Source organism: Hypanus sabinus, chromosome 7 (assembly GCF_030144855.1).
Source record: "Hypanus sabinus isolate sHypSab1 chromosome 7, sHypSab1.hap1, whole genome shotgun sequence".
NCBI classification, from domain to species: Eukaryota; Metazoa; Chordata; class Chondrichthyes; order Myliobatiformes; family Dasyatidae; genus Hypanus; species Hypanus sabinus.
In genome coordinates this window covers 114,509,946-114,533,306 of record NC_082712.1, presented here as the reverse complement: position 1 = coordinate 114,533,306, position 23,361 = coordinate 114,509,946, and the positions used below count along the sequence as shown (strand labels likewise).

General features: G+C 40.6%; 1 protein-coding gene across 1 annotated transcript in view; it reads right to left on the bottom strand.

The window, feature by feature from the left end:
• pdhx (pyruvate dehydrogenase complex component X) overlaps positions 1–23,361 on the bottom strand; it is a 218,000-nt gene that overhangs the window by 177,909 nt on the left and 16,730 nt on the right. The window contains exon 2 of the mRNA XM_059975424.1: positions 7,477–7,560. Within this exon, the coding sequence (XP_059831407.1) occupies positions 7,477–7,560 (84 nt within the window). The remainder of the gene's footprint in view (positions 1–7,476; positions 7,561–23,361) is intronic.

Genomic DNA, 23,361 nt, shown 5'->3' with positions numbered 1-23,361 from the left:
ATTTTTCCCAGTGCACAATAGCAACATTACTGTAATGGTGTCTGTTTATGTCAATTCTCAGATTCTTATTACCACGACACATCACTAAAAATATCCTGGTCACATTACCCTGAACCATTTTTTGCCATCACCAGCTTACATTATGAAACATCTTGATTCATTACCAGGACGGCACAATAGCACAGCTAAAAGCAACATATCTAGTGATGTGACCTATGACCAAGAGGGTGTCCGCTTGATGTTTGGGACTCCACTCAGCATTTTTGTTTCTCCCATATCCAAAAGGAGTGTAGTAGGTTAACTGGTTACTGTAAATTGTCTTTAGCATCAGAATTATTTGTCCTGAATGTCTCCCGATCCACATTAGTACTGAACATTCACAATCCATCTTATCACACAGCATTCTATGATTTTGATTATGCGATTTATCACTTTTTCAATATGTTCTTGGGTATGGCTACAACATTTAATCATGACATATACTTCACATTTCCAAAGTACATACATAGATAGCCTCTTTTATTATTAGTTATTTCAACAACTTAAAAGGAATTGCTTGGTTCACTTTAACCTATTATTTTTGTAACATCAGAATTTTGCTTTTATTGCTGTTTATAGCCATGTTTAAATGGCGAACTTCCATATAAAAATAGCCCAATTACCAGCAAAAGGCACTCTGAGGTTGCTCTCTGTAGCAAAACTGATTTCTAGTTAGATTGCCAACCCTCAAAGGTTCCTCCAAAAATCTGCAGGAATTAATAATTAATCATGACTTTGCCATGGGCAACTGAAAGGAAAAAAGCTATTAAAGCTATTGTCTGTCACCTGCTTATTTATTATTTATATAAATCTTGGTGATGAGAAATGGAGATCACATAAAGAGACCTCCTGGTGTGAGCTGGGTCATGTGACTCACCATCTCGTTGTTCCAGCAATAACCATTGGCTGGTGGCAGTACTTCGTTTTAGAAAATTGCCAACTCAGCAGAGGTAGCGCTGATCAGTTACATTTTGAATTCCATGGGCATTGATCCAGCTGGTGCTTTTCAGTAGCATTAGACTCAACTGCTAGGGTTCAGACCCTCTGAAGTACGGTTCCGCTAGATTAAGTGACATATCATGTATCAGTGAAAGGGTTCAATTCAGACTCCCACACACAATAAAGCAATGAACATCTGAAGATCAAATCTCCATTATAAACTGGGTTTCCAAAGTTAAATTTTAAAATCATTGATGAAGCTAAGGAAAATATTTTAGTAACCTAGTTTAGGAGGAACACTCTTAAAAGAGAAAACATTTTACTCAAATGACTTTTTATCCTCCTTGTTCCTGTAATGTAGGCCACAATTATCTGCCCCACCCTACGTATTGTCCTTCAACTCAGAAAAGCTGCTTTCATTTACAAGGTCAATGAAAACCAAATTTATGCCACATGTTGGAAATCTAAAGTAAAGATCCCAGATATTCTAGCATTTTCTGAAGTAAAAACAGAAAATGCTAGAAACACTCAGTAGGCCAAGCAGGATCTGCAGAAAGAGAAACTGAGTTAACATTAGTCCAAAAAACCATCCAGTTTTGAAGAAGGGTCTCAGATCTGAAATGTCAACTGTTCTTTTCCCAGAGATGCTGCCTCATCTGTCAAGTATCTTTATCATTATCTGGTTTAATTTGAAAGAAGTTTAATTGGTAACTTGAGAAGATTTAACTCTGTGGGACAAGCACTATGATTGAAGTTCAGAAATACAATATAATAGTAAGACCATGCAACTCGAATGTACAGTGATGAGGATCAAGCACAAACACCTTGCTAACATTAGCATACTCACTTACTCCTCCATCTATCCACCTCCCCCTCATCTGGCTTCACCTATCACCTGCTAGCTTGTATTCCTTCCTCCTCCCCCCCCCCCCCACACCTTTTTAATCTGGCCTCTTTCTCCAGTCTTGATGAAGAGTCTTGGCCCAAAAAGCTGATTGTTTACCATAAATTCCGGTGTATAAGCTGAGCCCCCCATCCCATTTTCAAGGTTAAAAATGTGACTTTTTCATGTTACCTTTGTATAAGCCGACCCCTTTTGTAAAGGTTTTTGATTTAACCAGAAAAGATCACAAGATCTCACATGCCGGTACTCAGCTTTGCCGGATCCGGAACCTGGACATTTTGTGAACCAGTACCTGCTAAGGAAACAGGCCTACACATTGCAGAGAGTAATAAGCGAATTCCTAATAAATAAGTCAGGGAGAGAAGTTTTGGATTAGGTTCCCAATGGTAAAGAATCCTCTGAAATGTAAGTCCCATGAAATCATTTAGCACCCATCATAATCTCGTTAAAACATAACACGGGGTGGCGAGATCAGTATGTGTATGACCACCAGGTACAAAAGATTAAAATGAATGCGATATGATGAAGGTCACATGACCTTCAAGCTGAAGGTTGTTGATTTTGCTAAAGGAACGAATAATTCCGTAGCTGCTAAGAAGTTTAGTGTAAACGAGAAACAAGTGAGAGTGGAGAAAGGCAGAGGACACACTGAGGGAAATGCCAAAGGCCAAATGTGCAAACCGCAGGAAAACATGCCAGTGGCCAGAAATGAAAGAAAAAGTTTTACAGTGGGTGAATCACCAGCGATCGTCTGGATACATTGTTACCAGAGAAATGATTTGAGTTCAAGCATTGAAATAGGCCAAAAAATACCATGAGGTCAGCAAAAATTTTAAAACTACGTGAAGTTGGTGCGCCCAATTTATTAATAGATGTGATCTTGTGTTAAGACAAAAAACAAAGCTTGCTCAGAAAATTCCTGCGGGGTGTTGTTGTTTATGTTCAAGAACGCTGCTGGATGGACGAAGCGGGTTGCTTGAAGTGGGTTAAAGAGATGTGACACCGACGTCCCGAAGGTTTTAGGAAGGAAAAGTCGCTACTTGTCTGGGACATGTTTTAAAGTGCACTTGTCAGGTGAGACAAAAGCAGCATTGAAAGCTTAAAATACAGTCATTGCAGAGATCCCCGGTGGTTTGACGTCCATCCTCCAGCCTCTACATGTGAGTTTAAACAAACCATTCAAAGAATTCACGCATCGACAGTGGAATGAATTTGACTCAAAAACAGCCAATAAATGCAATCTGTCTTGCGTGAATTCGTTTTTCCAAAGTTGGCACCCTCTGTATAAGCTGACCCCCTAACTTTAGCACCAAAATTTAGGGCCAAATTCTTGGCTTATACACTGGAATTTGCGGTACTTCTCTCCTTAAGTGCTGCTTTACCTTCTGAGTTCCTCCAGCATTTTGTGTGTGTTGATTTAAAAAAAAGGTTTAAGATTCATTATTGTAAAAGTACCATAGAGAATGCCACACAAACAGCATGAAATGCTATGTGCAGTAGAATGTCAGTTATGTTGATTTATCCAAGTATTAAGCATTTCTTTGTAGGAGAGTGTGATATAACTCCTAGACATCATTACTGTTTTTTTGGAAGTCCAGCATTACTTATTGGAAACTATGGGCTTCAGACAAGCATTGAAAAAGGCAGAGTCAATGCTTTTAACCTCATACTTTGCTCCCTTGCTTCTCCAGAGATACTGCAAATGATAGGAACCTGGATTAACACACACAAGATGCTGGAAGAACTCAGCAGGTCAGGCAGCTTCTATGAAATGACATAAACAGTCAACACTTCAGGCCAAGTTTCATTATCAGGACACTTCTTCTGCTACTATTTCAAGTTATTAGTATTCTCATCATATTTAACCCACTTCTGTTCTTTCTAAACTCCACATCCTCTGTCATGATCTCCCCCCATTTCTTCAGCTCTATCTAATACTTTCACCTTCAGACTGGTCAAACTAAATGTATCAAACTCACCTGAAACTCTGCTGTTATATCATATATGCCTATGCCTTGCTTCATACTTAACTATATTTATTACCCCTCTCGTCTCTACTTGAAAATTTTCTGTTCATGTTTAATGGATCATTTTTTTCCAAGCTTCCCCAACTCTGCATAATTTTTGAGATGGAGTTGTAGAGACTTAAATAAAAGAACAAAATTGTTAAACTTTAGTAGTAATGGACTGGGAGACAATGAACATCAAAGAGCATAGGAAATCACTTGGTGCACAATAGATGGGGGAAGTTTTATAATTAACAGCTGAGAACATCCTGGCTGTTGTGTTTAAGTCTTGCCTGTAGATCAAGCCCAAAGTACGAAGTAAGTTTATTATTAAAGTACATGTATGTCTGCGGTGGCAGGGTGAGAGTCATCTCCACCAAAGGGGGTGTAAGGCATTCCTTCCCTCCACGAACCTGCAGATCACCTTTGGGCAAGGTGTAGCAACCACTTAGCGCCACCCCGCCCCCCCCCCCCCCCCGGAACCAATCAGTGTCACGTGAAGCCATGGGAGAAGGTGGTGGATGGTCGTATGAGCAGCTGGTGCATAACAAGTCTCGGTTATGCAACCAAAACAATCGCTAAAGAGTATTGATAATAACTGGGGTATCCCATCTTGTAAAGGCACTGCCCAAAGAAGGCAATAGCAAACCACTTCTGTTGAAAAATTTGCCAAGAACAATCACGGTCACGGAAAGATCATGCTTATCCATGTCATATGACATGCTACGAATATATATGTCACCATATACAACTCTGAGATTCATTTTCCTGCAGGCATATTCAATAAATCTAATGACACAAGAGAATCAATGAAAGACCACATAAACTCAGTATACAGTGTGCAAAAGACAATAACCTGTGCAAATACAAGAAGAAATAACAGTAAGAAGAAGAAATTAGCAATAAATATCAAGAACATGAGATGAAGAGTCCTTGAAAGAGAGTCCATAGTTTGTGGATACATTTCAGTGATGGCTCAAATGAAATTGAGTGAACTTATCCTCTTTGGTTCAAGAGCCTAATGGCTGAGAGTAATAACTGTTCCAGAACCTGGTAGTGAGAGTCCTGAGGCTCCTGTACCTTCTTCCTAATAAAAGCAGGGAGAAGAGGGCACGATCTTGGTTGCTGTGGTCCCTGGTGATGGATGCTGCTTTCCTTTGACAATGTTCTGTGTCGATGTGCTCAATGCTAGGGAAGGCCTTAGTCATGAATAGACAACGGGGTGACCCTTTGAGAGAAAGGTAGTGCAGTCTGATGTGATGTGCTTTGGAAATTAAAGAAGAAAAACTCAGCTTATTCAAGAAGAAAGACGCATAGCAAGGCAAATATAGCTCCACCTTGGTTAACGAAGGACACTTTTGATGGCAACATTTCTGGTTAATCTGCCACCTTGTGACTTTTGTTGTCATTCTGGAGAGGTGCAGTCCTTTCATCTGCCATCTCTTCTGCTGTTTGTTCTTGTCTCTGATCTTGGAAACATGCATTCTCTTCCTCTCTCCTCCTTCTGTGCCTGTTTTTGTCATTCTGGAGACGTGCAGCCCTTTCATCCCATGTCACTTCAGCTGTTTGTTCTTTGTCTTTGATCTTGGAATCGTGCTGCCCTGGCCTCATCCGATTCTTGTTCTCTACCTCTCCTTGCCACTTCTCAACAACATTTGGCGTCATCTCTTGACCATAATGTCCCCCTTCTATTTCCACGCAGCATAATTAGGCTGACCATTTTGTTTTACCTTAATGCCGGATAGAAGATAGCAACCAGTTACACCAAAGCCTCCAGGTTGCTGATTTTTCTTGATGATGTGGTTGGCACTGTCCTAAATGGACGTGATATAAAGGGTTTGATGGGTGTTTCGAAGTACGTCATTAAAATCAGATTTAATTATCTCTTATTGATGGGTGGCAGTTTGATCTGTTCCAGTCCTGCACATGCTGATGGAGATTAGCAGAATGTGACCGCTCAAAATAGAGCTGTCCTGCCCTTTTGCTCCGCTTGGTGTCACGGCTGTGAGCATCGTCAGGCGCTGCTGAGGCTGGTCGTGCGCATGCATCGTAGTGTCGTGTCGCGGTTTCCATTAAAGCTGGAATCGGCTCAGGGTTGTGAAAAGCGGAGCCTGTTCATTGGCGAGTGAGCAATTTTATACAAATATATAACCCTGAACTTCGCATGCATTCACTAAGTTAGCGCATTTTAAGTTCATTTAGTCAAAAGAAGTGCCACTGTAATGCACCGTTTGGGCTAACTGGAGGTCACAAACAGACAAACAGAGCCAGAGAATTTTAGTAGTATATAGATGGACTGCTGTGCTTATAGACATGATATTCCATGGCAATTTCAACATTGGCATCTACCTAATGTGGAAAACTATACAGCTAACAACACACACACACGCGATTATATATATATATATAGAAAGATAGATAGATATTTTATAGATCCCAAAGGAAATTACATTGTCACAGTAGCATTACAAGTTACTTCACTTGGAAATATCAACATCACTTGGAAATTTCTTTCTACTCTTTCATCATTACTGTGCCCTGATCTTGGAACTCCTTCCTGAACAGTGCTGTGAGTACATCCTCACCAGTAAGATTACAGCAATTTAAGGCTCACCACCATCTTATTCATGGCAATTCAGAAAAGGCAATAAGCACTTGCCTTGCCAGTCATGTCCAGATCCTGAAAATGAACAGGTAAAGCAATGGTTCCTAAATATTCAGAATTTTTCAAAGCTTTCTTACTGAAAACAATTATTTTTTTTATAACTTACTTGAAATGAGACTAAGAGTACTTTTATATATATATATAAATAAATGTCCTAACGAAGGGTCTCAGCCCGAAACATCAACAGTACTTCTCCCTATAGATGCTGCCTGGCCTGTTGTGTTCCACCAGCATTTTGTGTGTGTTTGAATTTCCAGCATCTGCAGATTTCCTTGTGTTTGAACTATACAGCTATGTCTTGTTGATACAACGCCAGGACAAATCCAATCTAATTATTTACCATCTAAGTGTAGTCTTGATCAGTAGCAATATGACAGAGCTGAATCAAAGTGAAATTGAATCTTCCAATTTCAGATCCCTAGGACCTCAATTTCTGTTTTTAAATATTTAAAAATTAAATACTCTTAATGTATGTTGTCAGGGGCAGGGTGGAAATATAACTCTACCAAAGGAGGTGTGAGGCAGTCCTTCCCTCTGCTAGCCTGAAGGTCACCCTTGGGCAAGGTGTATCATCTGCTTAGGCCTCCCATCCAGCTAACCAGATTCATGTGAAGCCATGGAAGCAGGTAGTCAATGGTCATATGAGCAGCTGGTGCATATCACAGGTCCTGGTTATGTGACCACTGACACTAGGCAGACAATCTCTGAAGAGCATTGATAATGGTCACCCTGCCCAGAGAAGATCAGCAGAAAAATTTGCCAAGAACAATCATGGTCATGGCAAGATTATGATTACTTATGTCATACGACATGGCACATAGCAAACAAATGAATATTTGATATTTTAATACCAACAGTAATAGAACAGTAAATTAACAACCTGTGGAAAAACAAAACTCTACAATACTACATATGAGCCTCACCTTCCTTTTTCAGCCATTTTACAATGTTCCCCTTTTCCATTGTAGGTGACAGTGCAGGCATTAACACTTGAATTGGAGCAACACCTACAAGAGACAAAGAAACTAATTAACCACTCAGTGTATCTAAAAAAAGTCTTCTGTAGTCCAAACTGATGAATAGCTCAAAACAGTGTCAACACAGATTAACAAATTATTGTTGAAAAACAGTTTAAATGCCAAACCTCCAAACATTGAAGTACTTTTTCTTACAGTTTAGAAACTCTAATCACCATTATGATTTTGCTTGTATTTCTGTAAAATATTCCATTTACCCATTCCACTTTAAAACATCTGTTATTTTCCCTCAGCTGTCTCATACAGCTCTTTATACAGCTGTAATATGTCTTCCCGAATGTTATTTAATGTTTGTTTGAGCATCAATGTCGGGAAGCCATGATGCAGCTGTATATCATTTTTGTTCATGCAAATTTGGAGTACGAAACTTGCCCTATCACTCAAAAATTTCTTCAATTCCAATTACCCTTTCCAAATGAAAGACGTTGGCCAAAGCACCCGACATGGTTACTTGCCACACCTGCGTTTTTATTGGTAACATGGAACTGCCCTTGTTCTAGGCGTCCTCTAGGCACTCCGATTGTTTCTCAAAGACACTGATGATTAGACCCTCACAGAATCCCAAACTATTATCATGCTTGCTCCCAATTTCCACCTTGTGGTCCATCTCCGACAACCCTTTCCCCTCCGGATCTCTCAGGAGAAAGTCAAGCTATAGTAGCTTTTGCAACTGACAGATTTGCACGATTGCTTTCATTATATATCCTCCAACAATGCCTACTGCAAGGATACATTTCTTTTCTTTCCCAGTTTCTTTCTCTATCACATTTGTACCAATGATGAGGCTTCCACTCTGGGCCTATGAAATGTCTTTCTTCCTGAAATGTTGACTTCCTCTCTTGTCACAGTGGATGGAGCTCTGAACTACATTCACAACAAAGTAGTTTCTCCGGCACTCAGTTTCCATCCCACCAGTCTTCACGCTCAACATATTAAGTTTCACAAATTCTCCCATCTACAACATTCCATCAACAAATAACATCTTCCACTTTTTGAATTTCACAGTGTTCACTTTGTGATTCCCTGGTCTGCTCTTCTGTTCATACTCACACTCCCTGTCCTAAAGCACCTTTCTTTACAACCAGAGGACAGGCAAAAACTAACTATTGAGATCTTCCCTTTCCACATTCCAGTGACCCAAGCAACTATCCAGGCAATTCATTTGCACTTCTTCTAATCTAACGTACTGCATTTAGTATTCGAACTGACCGTCTCGGTGGCTGACACTGCAGTCCTTGACTTCTGGACTGGCTTCACTCAGCTCGCGGCTCACGTCTGGAACTTACTTTTGGGAATTCTGCAATTTGATGCTTAATATTAAGAGTACTATTTTTTTTTGTTGTTTATGTGATTCATTCTTTTTTTGCATGTCTTGTATGGGATTTTTTTGTTTAAACAGATTCTACGCTGTTTCTTTGTTTTGTGGCCGACTGCAAGAAGACAAATCTCAAGGTTCTATCCTACATAGATACTTTGATAATAAATGTACATTGAACTTTGACATCCTTTGCAATGGATAAACTAAATACAGACTGGGCAATCACTTTGCAGAGTACCCAACCTTAGTCCAAAGGGATGATCCCGAGTATTGTGATGCATTCTCAATCCCTTTTCTGTTTCAATCCCTCTGTGACCTCCTTCACTACCACTTTATCTTCTTCTATGCATTCTGCACCTTCTGGAATGGACAAAGAATTTACCAATTCAGGTACATTGCTCCATTATCATGCTTATGAGCCTTTTTCACATTAGTCAGCCCTCCTTATCCGTGGGGGATTGGTTCTGGGACCCCTCGCGGATACAAAAAAATGCGGATGCTCAAGTCCATTATTCAACCTGTCATAATGTGGTGGACCTTAGGACCCAGCGGAACCCCAGACCTTATTTAACCTGTCTCAGTCCGCTGAACATTAGGACCTGACTGCAGAGCTCTGAATCTGCAGTGTTTCTGTTCACGAAAATAATCACAATCATGATTGAAAATAAAGTGGAAATAATAAAGTGATTGGAAAGAGGTGAAACGCCATCAGTCATTGGAAAAGCGTTAGGCTACGTTGGTCAATGATCAGAACAATTTTAAAGGATAAAGTGAGAAAGGCCCTGCCCCGATGAAAACTACATTTATTACTAAGCAATGCAGTGGTTTAATTATTGGGTTTTGAGTTTTTGATTCTCTACATCAACCCGGCATGGATGGAGAGCGCACTCGAAATCAGTCTGTCACTGGCTCACACTCGGGAACTTCCCGAGCCCAGCGCTAAAACATATGTTCTTAAGAGTTTTATATGCATAGAAAGGTAATTAATATACTATATACTAAGACAAACATTTGACTAACTGACGCTAAATAATACTGGATAGACCTGTTACGACTTACTTAGTAAGAGAACTTTTGATTTTTCAAATCCCGATCCAAGATAACCCATGCACATCCTCCCGTATACTTTAAATCATCTCTAGATTACTTATAATACCCAATACAATGTAAATGCTATGTAAAATAGTTGTTATACTGCATTGTTTAGGGAATAATGACAAGAAAAAAAGTCTGTACATGCTCGAACAACAAGCGTGGAAGAGCACTTCCACAGGTTTTCTCAATTCGCAGTTGGTTGAATTCGCGGATGCGGAACTCACGGATAAGGAGGACTGACTGTACTTTAAAATGTCCAACTGTTAATTCTTTTGCTGCTTAGCATCTTATCTGTCATATCTTATTTCATTGTGCAAGCCACTCCTGCTCCTTGCTCAGCCTGGAAGACTGTACACCCTCCACTCTTCCCTGTTCTGTTGAGGGGTTTCTGACCTGAAATGTCCTGAATTTCCATACTTGACTGGCTGGGCTTTGTTCACTTTTCCTGCAAACATTTTGCTGTATCAAAGGCCAAACATAACTTTGAGCCTTAAAAACAGCTGAAATAGCTCTACTTCAGTTTTTTTTAAAAGTTGTTTTGCTTAATTTCACAGATTTCTCTTTAATCAATACTTTTAGCACCTCACTTCCAACTGCAATAATTTCTTTTCTAAACACAAGATACATTGATACTTTATTGATCCCAAAGGAAATTACAGTTTCACAGTGGCATTACAAGTGCACAGATATAAATATTAGAAGAGAAGTAGAAAGAATTTTTACAAATGTCACCGTATACAGTCTAACAGGAGGGTGGGGTCATCACTTTCCGGCCTATAGGTTGACCCATTATAGAGCCAAATGGCCGAGGGTAAGAATGAACTCCTACAGTGCTCCTTGCAAAACGCAGTGGTCTTAGTCTATTATTAAAAATGCTCCTCTGTTCAGCCAAGGTGGCATGCAGAGAGTGAGAAACATTGTCCAGAATTGCCAGTATTTTCCGTAGGGTCCTTGTTTTACCATGGCCTCCAATCTGTCCAGTTTGACTCCTGTAATGGAGCCAGCCTTTCTAACCTGTTTATTGAGGCTGTTGACACCACCCACGTTACTGCCATTGCCCCAGCACACCACCGCATAGAAGATTGTACTGGCAACAACAGACTGGTAGAACATGTGAAGGAGAGGCCTGCAAACTCCAAAGGACCTCAGTCCCCTCAGGAAGTAAGGGTGACTCTGGCTCTTTTGTACACAGTCTGTGTTGGTGCTGCACTCAAGTCTGTCATCCAGGTGCATCCCCAGTTAAACTGTAGGTTCTCATCACATCCACATACTCACCACCTATAGTAACAGGGAGCAATGCAGGCTTAGTCTTCCTAAAGTCCATCACTGTCTGTCTAATTAACGTTGGTTGAGCTGCAGGTGATTCAGCTTGCACCATTTGACAAAGTCCTCCACCAGGGACCTCCATTCATCCTCTCACCCTCCCTTTTATATACCTGACCATTGCTAAGTCATCAAAGAATTTCTGCCGATGACACGATTCAGTGTTCAAAAGTCTGAGGAACAGGGTAAACAGGAAAGGAGCCAATACTAATACCCATATCTGACACACAGCTCTGTAGCCACACAAACTATAGTCTGCCAGTCAGGTAGACCATTATCTAGAATACAATGTAAGTGGAGTAATGTACAAATGTAAGTATTGCCAATGGAGCTTTTCCCCTGGCAATGAGGGCTGTATGGTATTGAAGGCACTTGAGAAATCAAAAAAGACATGATCCTCCCAGTGCTGCCCTGCATATCCAAATGGGAGTCAGCTCTGTTCAGCAGGTAAATGACAGCATCATTAGCTCCAATATGCTCCTGCTAGGCCAACTGCAAGGGATTGAGGGCTGATCTGACCAGGGGCTGGAGGTGAACCAGGACCAGCCTGTCTAAGGTCTTTACCATGTGTGAGGTCAGGGCCAGTAGACTGTAATCATTTACACATGACGTTTTCCACCCAGTCGGGACCCTCTCCAGGCTGAGGCTCAGACTGAAAATGCACTGGAGAGCTCCACACAACTGCTCAGCAAACTGCTTCAGGAACTTGGGACTCACACCATCCAGTCCCAATGCTTTGCCGTGTCTGAGTTTCCCCAGAGCTCTTCTCACCTGCTCAGTAGTGAAGATGGATCCATGATGACTGGGGAGTTGATGAAAAGTGAGGGCTGGGGGGAGGTGAAGATCAATAGCAGATACAATAGCAGTTGGTATGTGCAGGTGTGGAAGGCACTTTTATTCAGAATCACAATTAAAATTGCGAATTTAAATAAGGCAAAATATATATACAAATCTTATTCATAAAAACTAATCCCCAAAATTAATAACTATTGCCATTGTATAAAATTCTTAACAGGATAAAATTACTAATTAAGTTGTACAAATATTTAACCAGAAACAATGAAGAGTATTTATATTTCTTGCCAGGAATAAATCATTAAGTCACATACCTTCCCTGTTCTGAGTGTTTGTTACAAACCCCAGATAGTACAAGCTGGTCACACCTATTTCACAGTCACCATCAGCACAGGTACACCACGAGGGCAGTGTGCCTAGACCCCTCCTCTACTCGCTTTATATTATCATTGTGTGGCTAGTATAGCTCCAATGTATATTTAAGTTTGCTGATGACACCATAATTGTTAGCCGAATCAAAAGATAATGACAAATCAGCATACAGGAGGAAGATTGAAAATTTGGTTCAATGCTGCCGAAACAACTACTTCTCAATATCAGATAAACCAAAGATCTGATTATTGACTAAAGGAGAAAAAAGCTGGAGGTCTATGAATAGTTCTCATCGGTGGAACAGAGGTGGAGATGATCAGTGGCTTTAAGTTCCTTGAAATTATCATATCAGCACCTCTACTTTCTTGAAGTTTGTGTAGATTCAGCATGCATCAAAAATTTTGACAAACCTTTATTGTCACACTGTTGAGTATATCCTAACTGGTTACACCACAGCCAAAGGCCAGGAACAGAAAAGGCTACAAAAAGTGGTGAAAACAGCTCAGTCCATCACAGGCAAAGGCCTCTCCATCACTGAGTGCACAGAGCATTGCCACAAGAAAGCACCACCACCCAGACCGCGCCCTCCTCTCGCTACAACCTGGGGTCCCACACCACTAGGTTCAGGAACAGTCATTACCCTACAACAATCAGGCTCCTGAATCAGTGTGGATGACACCAATCAACACAACTGATTCTGTGACCTAAAGGCTCACTTTCAAGCACTCTTTACAAATCCTATCTTTTATTTGTGCACTGTTTCCTTTAGCACATTAGTTGTTTGTCACTCTTTCTATAGTTTTTCATAAAATTCTATTATAATTCTTTTTTTCCGTAAATGCCTGCAACAAAGTGAATTGCAAGGTAGTATGTGGTAGCATATATGCACGTTCCTAATAAATTTACTTTGAACATTCTGACAACTACCTCAACTGCTTTCTCCCAAATATTACCGTCTCCAAGGACCCAACCTACCCCCCCACCCCCTTTGCAGCACTGGTTTTCTTTCCCAGCCATCTGGGCTAACAATCTCATCAGATTCTTTTCTAGCTGACATAGACTGCTGCTATTACATCCATCAGAATGTGTGTATTGGTGTACTGTACTCAGAAGGAAGTCCACAGAGTTTAGCATCAGATGAGATGCTCATGTGCAACACATAAAATATGCTGGAGGAACTCAGCAGGTCAAGCACTATCTACGGAAATGAATAAACAATCAACATTTCAAGCTGAAACCCTTCTTCAGGACTGGAAAGAAAGGGGAAAGACATCAGAATAAAACAGTAGGTGGAGGGGAAGAGGATAACTAGAAGATGATAGATGAAGCCCGGTAAATAGGAAAGATAAAGGGCCAGAGTGGAAGGAGTCTGATAAGAGAGGAGAGTGTACCATAGAAGAAAGGGAAGTGATGAGTGATGTGGGGGACCCAGGGAAAGGTGATCCGCAGGTAAGAAGCCAGAGCAAGGAGTAGACGAAGGGTGAGGGAGGAATAACTTTTTACCAGAAGGAGAAATTGGTATTCATGCCTACAGGTTGGAGGCTACCCAGATGGAATACAAGGTGTTGCTCATCCATCCCAAGGGTGGCCCCATCTTGGCACAAGAGGAAGCCATGGACTGACATGTTGGAATGGGAATGGGAATGGGAATTAAAATCTATGCCCACCAGGAAGTTTCACTTTTGGCTGATGGAGCATAGGTACTCAACAGAGATGACCATGTGTCGTTATTGCAAAATGTTTAAGTGTTGATTCTAACAAGCATTTAAAACAAAACTCACATCTTTGAGAAGTAGCAATGAGGGTGACGAATAATTACAATCTTGCACTAGTGATTGCCATCTGTATGCATTCATTAACTGATATGAACCTTGAAAACCACGGGAATTAAATTGGTAAAAGCGCAAAAAAAGGAAATAAAACATCCTGTTTGCCTGCTATGTGAAATTCCATTCATTAGAGCCAAAATTCTTCACCTATATAAGCTTGAAATTCACAACACGTTTTAAAAAAGAGCAAATTAGAAGCATCCTCACAAATGCCCTAGTTCTAGGGCATCAGCACTATTCACACCGAATTGATCATTTATAATTTATCATTAGTAATAACTAATTCAAATATCAGCAGTTACATCATGATTTGGATTCTTGCAGTAAACACTTAGGTGATGTCAATTGGGAGAGAGATGTTCAATTTTCATGCTTGGATATGACAGGCCAAATAATAGCTTTGTATAGTTCCCACAATTCTGTGCAATTAACAATGCAAATTGATCATCATGCAGCATTATTTCGAAAGATCCTAAAATGGAACTGGACACATTTATCAGACGAAAACAAAATTGATTGTCACAACTTCAAATGCACTCCATTCCTGTGACCAAAATATCAATAACCTCACAAAAGATGCAGCACCTTCCACATATCCTGTACAAATTCTCTCGAGCTGCCACTGGCAGTGGTGGGTGGGGGGGCAGGGGGTAGGGTCTGCACTATCAGTGATGACATCTTACAAATTAATCATTTACAACTCACTTTGATGCAGAATAACTTATTTTGAAGGGAACATTTCCCTCTGATATTCTGGTCAATATTTATCCGTCAGACATCAGTAATGTCTGGTCATATCATTGTGCTTTGTGGAACCTTGCTACATCCACTTGGCTGATCCCAGAGTTACATTCAACATGTTAAAATGCTACAATTCCCACAAGAGGTGTGAATCAAAAAATTCAGCAATTTAGAGGTTTAATATTATTTTAATCAAGGAAACTACAATTATCTTGGGACCTTCTAAATTAAATTGGTTAATTATCCCAATACAGCAGAATCAGATTTAATATCAGTGACATGTCATGAAATTTGTTGTTTTGTGGCAGTAAGGAGCAAATGAAGGGTAAAATAAAACAAAAATGACTCAATTCAATCAGTGAGCTTGATGGAATCATTCTGCAAAAATATTAGACACAACAGGACTGCCCTGTTTCTCCACACTGCTCAAATATCATTAAGTCAATTCTTCACCTTCCAATTGCAAACACTGGTGGCATCTATATAGACACTTTTTATTTCACACAGAACACTTACGCCCCCTGCTGATGAACTGAAGCTGTAGTAGGAATGTAACAAGCTAATTTTATGACAAATTTATGATAAATTTAACACAGCTAAATTGAAAACATATAAATAGGGTATGGTTAGCGAGGAAATGGGGAAATTGGTCTGCATGTCCCTGAGTTAAACCATTTGTCAGATTTTACAGACAGACGCCATTAAGTTTGGTAGCAGTGATTCCAGCATTGGTCGTGACTGTTGACCAATTTCCCCTGTTCCTTCCTTAATATTACCTAATTTGTATTGTTTTATCTTAACTAAGTTAAACTTATATTAACTACTTGAATTCAACAATGCTCCAAAAGTTGGTGAAAATTGTCAGGCAATCATTATATTTATACTTCAGTTTCAGTCTATCAGTAGGGAGCATATTTCAATTCTGTTGACTTTCCTATCTTTATAACCATCTTCAACCTTACTTGAAACTTGGAAGTGTGGTTTCATCACTTCACCAGTGATAATTACACCATCCCTTGCTGCAGCATTCTCCTTCCAGAATTCCCTCTGTAAAGTACTTTTCAAAACTTGAGCACTTGGCCAAACTTTCAGTCAATGGTCATATCACTTTATGGAATTTGGTGTCAAGTATTGATCAAGAATACTCCTAAGCCTCATCTATGATAAAGTTCAAAGTAATTATCGAGGTATGTACACATTATGCAATGTTGAGATTCATCACCCAACAGGTAGGCACGAAACAAAGAAACTCAAAAACAAACCCACATACAGGAAAAAAGACTGTCTAACACCCAAGAGAATAAAAAGCCACATCATGTCCATAAGAAAATAAAATAACCTTATTGGTTATTTTATGTCAAAAGACATTGAACATCTAATGTGCAATTAAAAAAAATGCAAACAGTACCACAAGCAAATAGTGCTTCTAAACTAATGTCCGCAAAAGAGAGTCCCATAGTTCAGCACAGAGCTAAGTAAAAGTTCTGGAGCAGCAATCTTAATCAGCCTGTACTTCGCCTTGACCTTTCCGACATCTTGACCTTTCAATCTAGCCTGGCTCCAACTGAACATCGGGTCCTGCCGCTTCGAGCAGCAACCTGAACCAGCCCATAACTTGCCTTGGACCTCAACACCTTGACTTTTTCCCCAATCTGGCCCAGTGCTAAACTCTCCATCCGAACAATGGGTTCTGCTACTTGGATATGCCAGACTTCACTGCTTCAGTGCGGCCTGTAAAATCTCCATCTGCACATTGTGCTCAGTCGTGTCAGGCGCCTGGACTGCGGTGCTTCAATTCGGCGTATGCCTGATCTTTCATGCTCTTCCATGCTCTCAGCACAGCCCGCTGCCTCAACTTGCCACATCAAATTGCCGCCGTCCAAAGGAACATTAAAGACTATTACTTATGATGATTGTTTACCAGAAAATGTGTGCTTAACAAAGTATTTAGTTGCTATCCTTGTTTCGTTAGCCAGCAGCCAGAAGTCCCTGAGGTTCACCAGCGCTATCTTCTGTTAAGTTTTCCAGTTAAAATTAAAGGGTTAGGACCATTAGAAAATTGCAATTCCAAGTCTCAGATGACGAGAAGCACAATCAAATTCAAACTTGAAGTACCATTTCTTTTTTGTACTGTATATTTGTTAATAATACAATTACAAATATTTCCAGGTTAGTTTGTGTTATTCCTGAAGTTTGATAGACCTTGTTCAATCATGAATCACCCTTGCACATCTAATGTAACTTCTACAGAAGGTATCAAACCACATCCTTCTGAACCACTCCTTTTGAAAAGTTATTAGGGAAAGCAATACACGTTGCTCTAAGACAGGGGTGGGGAATGTTTTTCAGAGCATGTGTCTACTTGATAATCTTCTAAAAAAAAATTCTCTCATGTGCCATGATAATTTTGAATAGATTATCAATAATTAATGGTTAGTAACAATAATTATGGACCAAGAAAAAAGGATGAGTCTTGTTCCTTATTTTCAAGTATTAATTGTTTTACTATTAATAGAAGTATAACAGTAACAGATTGAATGATGCATTTTAGAAAACTTGTTCAAAAATTATTAATATTAATTTCTTACAAAGACAGATGAAAAATAAAAATTCCTAAAAAAATATTATTGGACCTCACCACAAAATATGAAAGAACATGAAATTATAAGTATTGACACATAGTCATTAACGATCAAGAAAAGGAAAATAAACACACTTTACTTTGAGTTGCTGGACTTGCCTTTGGCTGCTTTAAGAGCTGTGTACATAGCACTAGTTTTATCAGTAGATCTACCCTGTAATTAGTTTCCTCACACAATGTCTTGACCAAATACATCATTTGAAAGTTTTTGTTTCTTTGTTGGTATATCTGACATTCTTAACAAGCTGAAAAGCATAAACATTATTTAAACTAAACAAGAACAAATCAATAACCTTCAACACCTTGGCCTCAATACCTTCTTGTACACTTGGATCTTTGATTTCCTCGCTTGTTGACCCCAGTCCGTTCAGATTGGCAACAACATCTCCTCCACAAAGTCCATCAGTAAAGGCATATAAGGCCACGTTCTTAGCTCCACATCCTGGCTTCTGTTTGGAGGCCTACATATTATTCCCATGATGCTTTTTCACCCTTGCAATTTCTTAAGTCCACTCACAAAGATTCAACATTCTCTGACCCAATGTCACTCCTTTCTAAGGATGCGTCCATTTCTTACCAACAGAGCCACACCACCTTCTGCCTGCCTGTCTTTTTCATACAAAGTACAGTATATCCTTTAATGTTAAGATCCCAACTATGGCCTTCTTTCAGCCATGACTCAGTAATGGCTACAATGTAATACTGACCAATCTCTAATTACGCCATGAGTTTGTCCACCTTATTCCAAATGCTACGTGCATTTACATACAACATCTTCAGTCCTGCATTCTTCGTGCTTTTGAATTTTGCCTCTGTGGTTCAATTTAACTCATTGCTCTGTTGTACCCAATTATTGGCTTGTCCTTCCTTAAATTCATGTTACACCCATCATCTACTTGTAATTCTGATGGTTCATCCTCAGCTCTATCATATTGGTTCCCATCCCCCACCATATAAACTTAACCAACTCCCAAGAGCTCAAGTAAACCTGCCCACAAGAATATTGGCACCCCTCTTGGATTCAAATGCAACCCATCTGTTTTGTACAGGTCACACTCAACTGCACTTGCCCATCATTGGTTGTGGGAGCATTTCAATGGACTCACTTTCAAGGACTCTATTTCACATTCTCAATACTTGTCTTTTGCACATTTGTTTTTTGCCTGTCTAGTAGTTGCAATCTTTCAGTGATTCTATTGTGAATCTTGTATTTATTATGAATGCCTGCAAGAAAATTAATCTCAGGGTTGTATCTGGTGACACTATGTACTTGGATAATAAATTTACTTTGAACTTTGTACAAGTACCAGGGATTTCAGAGGCAGCACCTCTGCCCAATCCACCAAGTTCTCGACTTTGTGCTATTTATAGCGTACCTTGTATGACCAATCTTTGGTTCAACACTTTAAATACACTGTAAAGATAGGCTGCCAACTGTAATATTGACTGCTCCTCAAGGTGGCACCAAGCTGTGGTTTCCTTTGAGCTTGCGGCTCAGACTTTTTTTTGGGGGTTCGTAAGAGATGGTTTTGGATACAGACAGAGAAGACAGGTTGGAGTCTGGGCCTCTGCTCCACAATCTAAGGCCAGTGACATGGACATGGGATGGAGGATATCCATCATTAGTCGTCAGGGCAGCAGACCAGAGGGCTGATGCTCCCTCCTCAAGTCAGCAAGTTGTCAGTGGGTTCCAGGATTGGAGCTGCATGTAGGCAAGAAGCATGAGAGCCAGAGACCCCCAAGGTACATGGGTCAACAAGATCATTCAGGTGTTCCAGGCTCCAACATCAGCAAGTCCAGAGCTCAAGTTATGGAGTTCGGATCCTCATTCGAAGCCCAAAGGTGGACTGAAAATCTGGAAGATGAAGCCCAATGGATGGAGCCCCGAGTCTGCGAATCTCTGCAAGTCGAAGGCCCGATGTCCGTGAGTACGAGTCCACCGAAGACAAGAGGCTGAATATGGCCTATCCAGTGGCTAGAGGATTGTGTATGTGTATGGGTGGGTGAGAGGGAGGAGAAGGGCTCATTTTGTCACTTGTTATGCTCTGCATTCAGTTGAGCATGGTGAGCATGCTATGTTGGCAATGGAATGTGTGGCAACACACGTGGGCTGTTCCCAGCACATCTTTGGGTGTGCTGGCTGTTAACACAATGTATTTCACTGTATGTCCTGAAGTACATGTAATAAATAAATCTGAATCTGAAATCTGACTCTACATAAGAGTCAGAAGAGTGACTTCCATCTATTTACTCCAAAAAAAGTCAATTGGTTCTGACCCAACAGCAAGCTGAGTGATTTAAGAATAGAGTAATGCACAAGGCATTCAACTTTAGTTTTGTAAACTTGTTACAAATAATGAACAATCAAGTAGTTTAATACTGATTTTCTCTGGCATTTCAGAATTTAGTCAAGGCATTAAACCACCAGCACTCCCCCACTTTTTCTTTGATTTAGCTGTCATTTCCTCCAGATGGAAATAGAAGCAAGGTGATTGCTATATCAATGCTGGAAACTGCAGAATCATTGAAACTACAGTTTGTTACATGCATTCCACCAGCATCACTGTAATCACTAAATATCAAGTGCCTTATAAATTCCATTCAGAGAACTAAAACTAAATCCCAACTGGATCAAAAATATTTAGCCTGTGACTGACCTGAACCTATAATCTATACTTATGGAAAAAATATACACAGATAGTCCCCAAGATATGGACGTCCGACTTACAAACAACTCATACTTACGAACCGAGGAAGGAGAACACCGTCTGCCATTTTCAGTTGGATCACAACGTCGTCCGCCATTTTTTGTCATTGCTGTTGACACTGTGTTGAGTGTGTAACTTTGTATTTGGCTTAAATTTTTCTTAGCAGGATTCACCCTGACCACCCCCCCACCCTTTTCCCGGTCGGCTGCTGGCACAGTGGGATCAGCGCCATGCTCAAGAATGGAGGTTCCTGAGTTTGATCCAGTGACAAATCACTCCCGGGCGTGCACTCCATCCGTGCCGGGTTGATAGCGAGCTCGCAACTCAAACACGTAAAAAAAACACTAGCTCCTCCAGTTTAAATTCCCACGCAGAATATTGTGGAGGCTCAAATACCCAAACCCAAACCCAGCACAGCCCCCACTTGTCCTATTTAACCCGTCTCAGTGCAGTGGACTTTAGGACCCAGGGAATTCAGTGCAGTGGTCCTTAGGACCCGGCGGAGCTAGGGACCCGCCAACCGCAGTGTTTCTGTTCCATTGACGGGAAACGATCACAACTGAGCATAAAGTGGAAATAATAAAGCGTTTGGAAAGGGGTGAAACGTCATCAGTCATTGGAAAAGTGTTAGGCTACAGTCGGTCAACAATCGGAACAATTTTTCAAGAAGGCCCAAAAGGCCTGTTTGCTGTAATGCTCTATGGTTCTATGGATAAAGGATAAAAAGTGAGAATAATGGAGCATGTGAAAGGCCCTGCCCCAATGAAAGCTACAATTACTAAGCAACGCAGTGGTTTAATTATCGGAATTCATACATTTCTTAAGTGTTTTATAGGCATAGAAAGGTAAAATATACACTATGTACTAAGACAAACTTTTGACTGACGCTAAATAATACTGGATGTACTTGTTCCGACTTACGTACAAATCCGACTTAAAGGCGGACTCAGAAATGGAACTCGTTTGTAACCAGGGGACTGCCTGTATACTGTTATGAACCCCAGTTTCAACACCTGGGACGGTACGTGATGTACTGGGAATCTATGACTGTGAATCTGAGTGTCACGTGATGACCTACCACAACAGTATAAAAGGAGCAGCGCAGATTGCTCCACAGAGTTGAGTATGGTTTCGATCATGGAAAGACACCAGTGAATGGGGTTGCTGGTTTAAACTCTCCAAGTAGCCCAAATGGGTGAGTTGAGATCGATCTAGAGTATTGATAAATGAGTCTCACAGTTGCTGTAGCTGGAGTTAGTTGCAGAGAAGAGTGGAGAGAAAAGGTTTGAAACAGAAGAAACCTAATGACAAAAAGATCACTGTTTGGGCTCTCTCTCCAAGCAGCCCATAAGGGTGAGTTTGATTCTATTTGAATACAAATGTGTGGTTGTCATATAGTTAATCCACAGGAGTGGGTTCTTTGGTGAGGAAAAACCTTTGTGAATACCATATGTGCGTTAACCCTTGACTGGGTGTGGTAGTTTACTGAAGAAGGCAACCCTCTGGCAAATCACTGTTGGAGTTACTTCGTATGTCATGGAACTGGATAATCCAAATGTGGACTTTTGGCACCCACTTTGGTGACTGTGGCAAAGTCTCGGGTGTGTGGTGACCAGTCCTGGAAAAGGGACTTCTCCTGTCAGTTACGTGGTGAAATTCTCACTTTTTGGGTACTATGTGTCAGCCGAATCACCTTCAGAAAGGTACAGTGGCCATTTCTGGCGTACCTCTGCAAGACTCACTTCTTCGCTGTATTTTGAATCTCCCTCTTCGAGATCATCTCTTCGCTACACTTCAAATCTAAAAGTCTCCTCTCAATTCTCATCTGAATCGCTGAAGCTGACATTCTGAGACTGTTCTCCAGTAAGACTCTGCTAAGAATTGTTTCTAAGTTTAACCATTTGAGAACTACAGACGCATAGCACTGTTAACTTTGTTTTAAGTTAGTCGCTTGTTTAATTTTCTGTTTCTGCTTGAGTGTTAAAAAACTTAGTTGTTTTGCAATAATTCCCCGACTCCGTTCCACATCTATTATTGCTGGTTCCACGTAACAATACACATCTGAATCATCTGCAACACAACATCAGTAAGAGAAAGGAGATGGTGATGGACTTCAGGAAGACTAAACCTTCAGTGCTCCCTGTTACTATCGATGGTGAGGACGTGGATGTGGTAAGAACCTACAAGTACCTGGGAGTGCACCTGGATGACAGACGTGAGTGGAGCAACAACAAAGGCTGTGTACAAGGAGCAGAGTCACCTCTACTTCCTGAGGAAACTGAGGTCCTTTGGAGTTTGCAGGCCTCTCCTTCACATGTTCTACCAGTCTGTTGTTGCCAGTACAATTTCCTATGCAGTGGTATGCTGGGGCAATGGCATCGACGCAGGTGATGCCAAAAGGCTCAATAAACTGATTAGAAAGGCCGTCTCTGTTTTAGGAGTCGAATTGGACACACTGGAGGCTGTGGTAGAACCAAGGACCCTACGGAAAATCCTGGCAACTCTGGACAAGGCATGCTACCTTGGCTGAACAGAGGAGCACTTTCAGTAATAGACTGAGACAACTGCACTGCTCCAAAGAGCACTATATAAGACCATACTTACCCTCAGCCATTAGGCTCTATGTGAGTCAACCTATAACCAGGAAATTAATGACCCCGTCCTGTTAGGTTGTTGAGTTTAACTTAATCTTTATTCTTTCTTACTTCTCTTCTAATATTTGTGCACTTGTAATATCACTGCGATACTGTAATTCCCTTTGGGATCAATAAAGTATCTACCTATATACAGTCGGCCCTCCTTATCCACAAATTCCACATGTGTGAATTCAACCAACCGCGAATCACGATAACCCAGAAGTGCTCTTCCAGCACTTGTTGATCGAGCATGTACAGACTTTTCTTTCTTGTCATTATTCCCTAAACAATGCAGTATAACAACTATTTTACA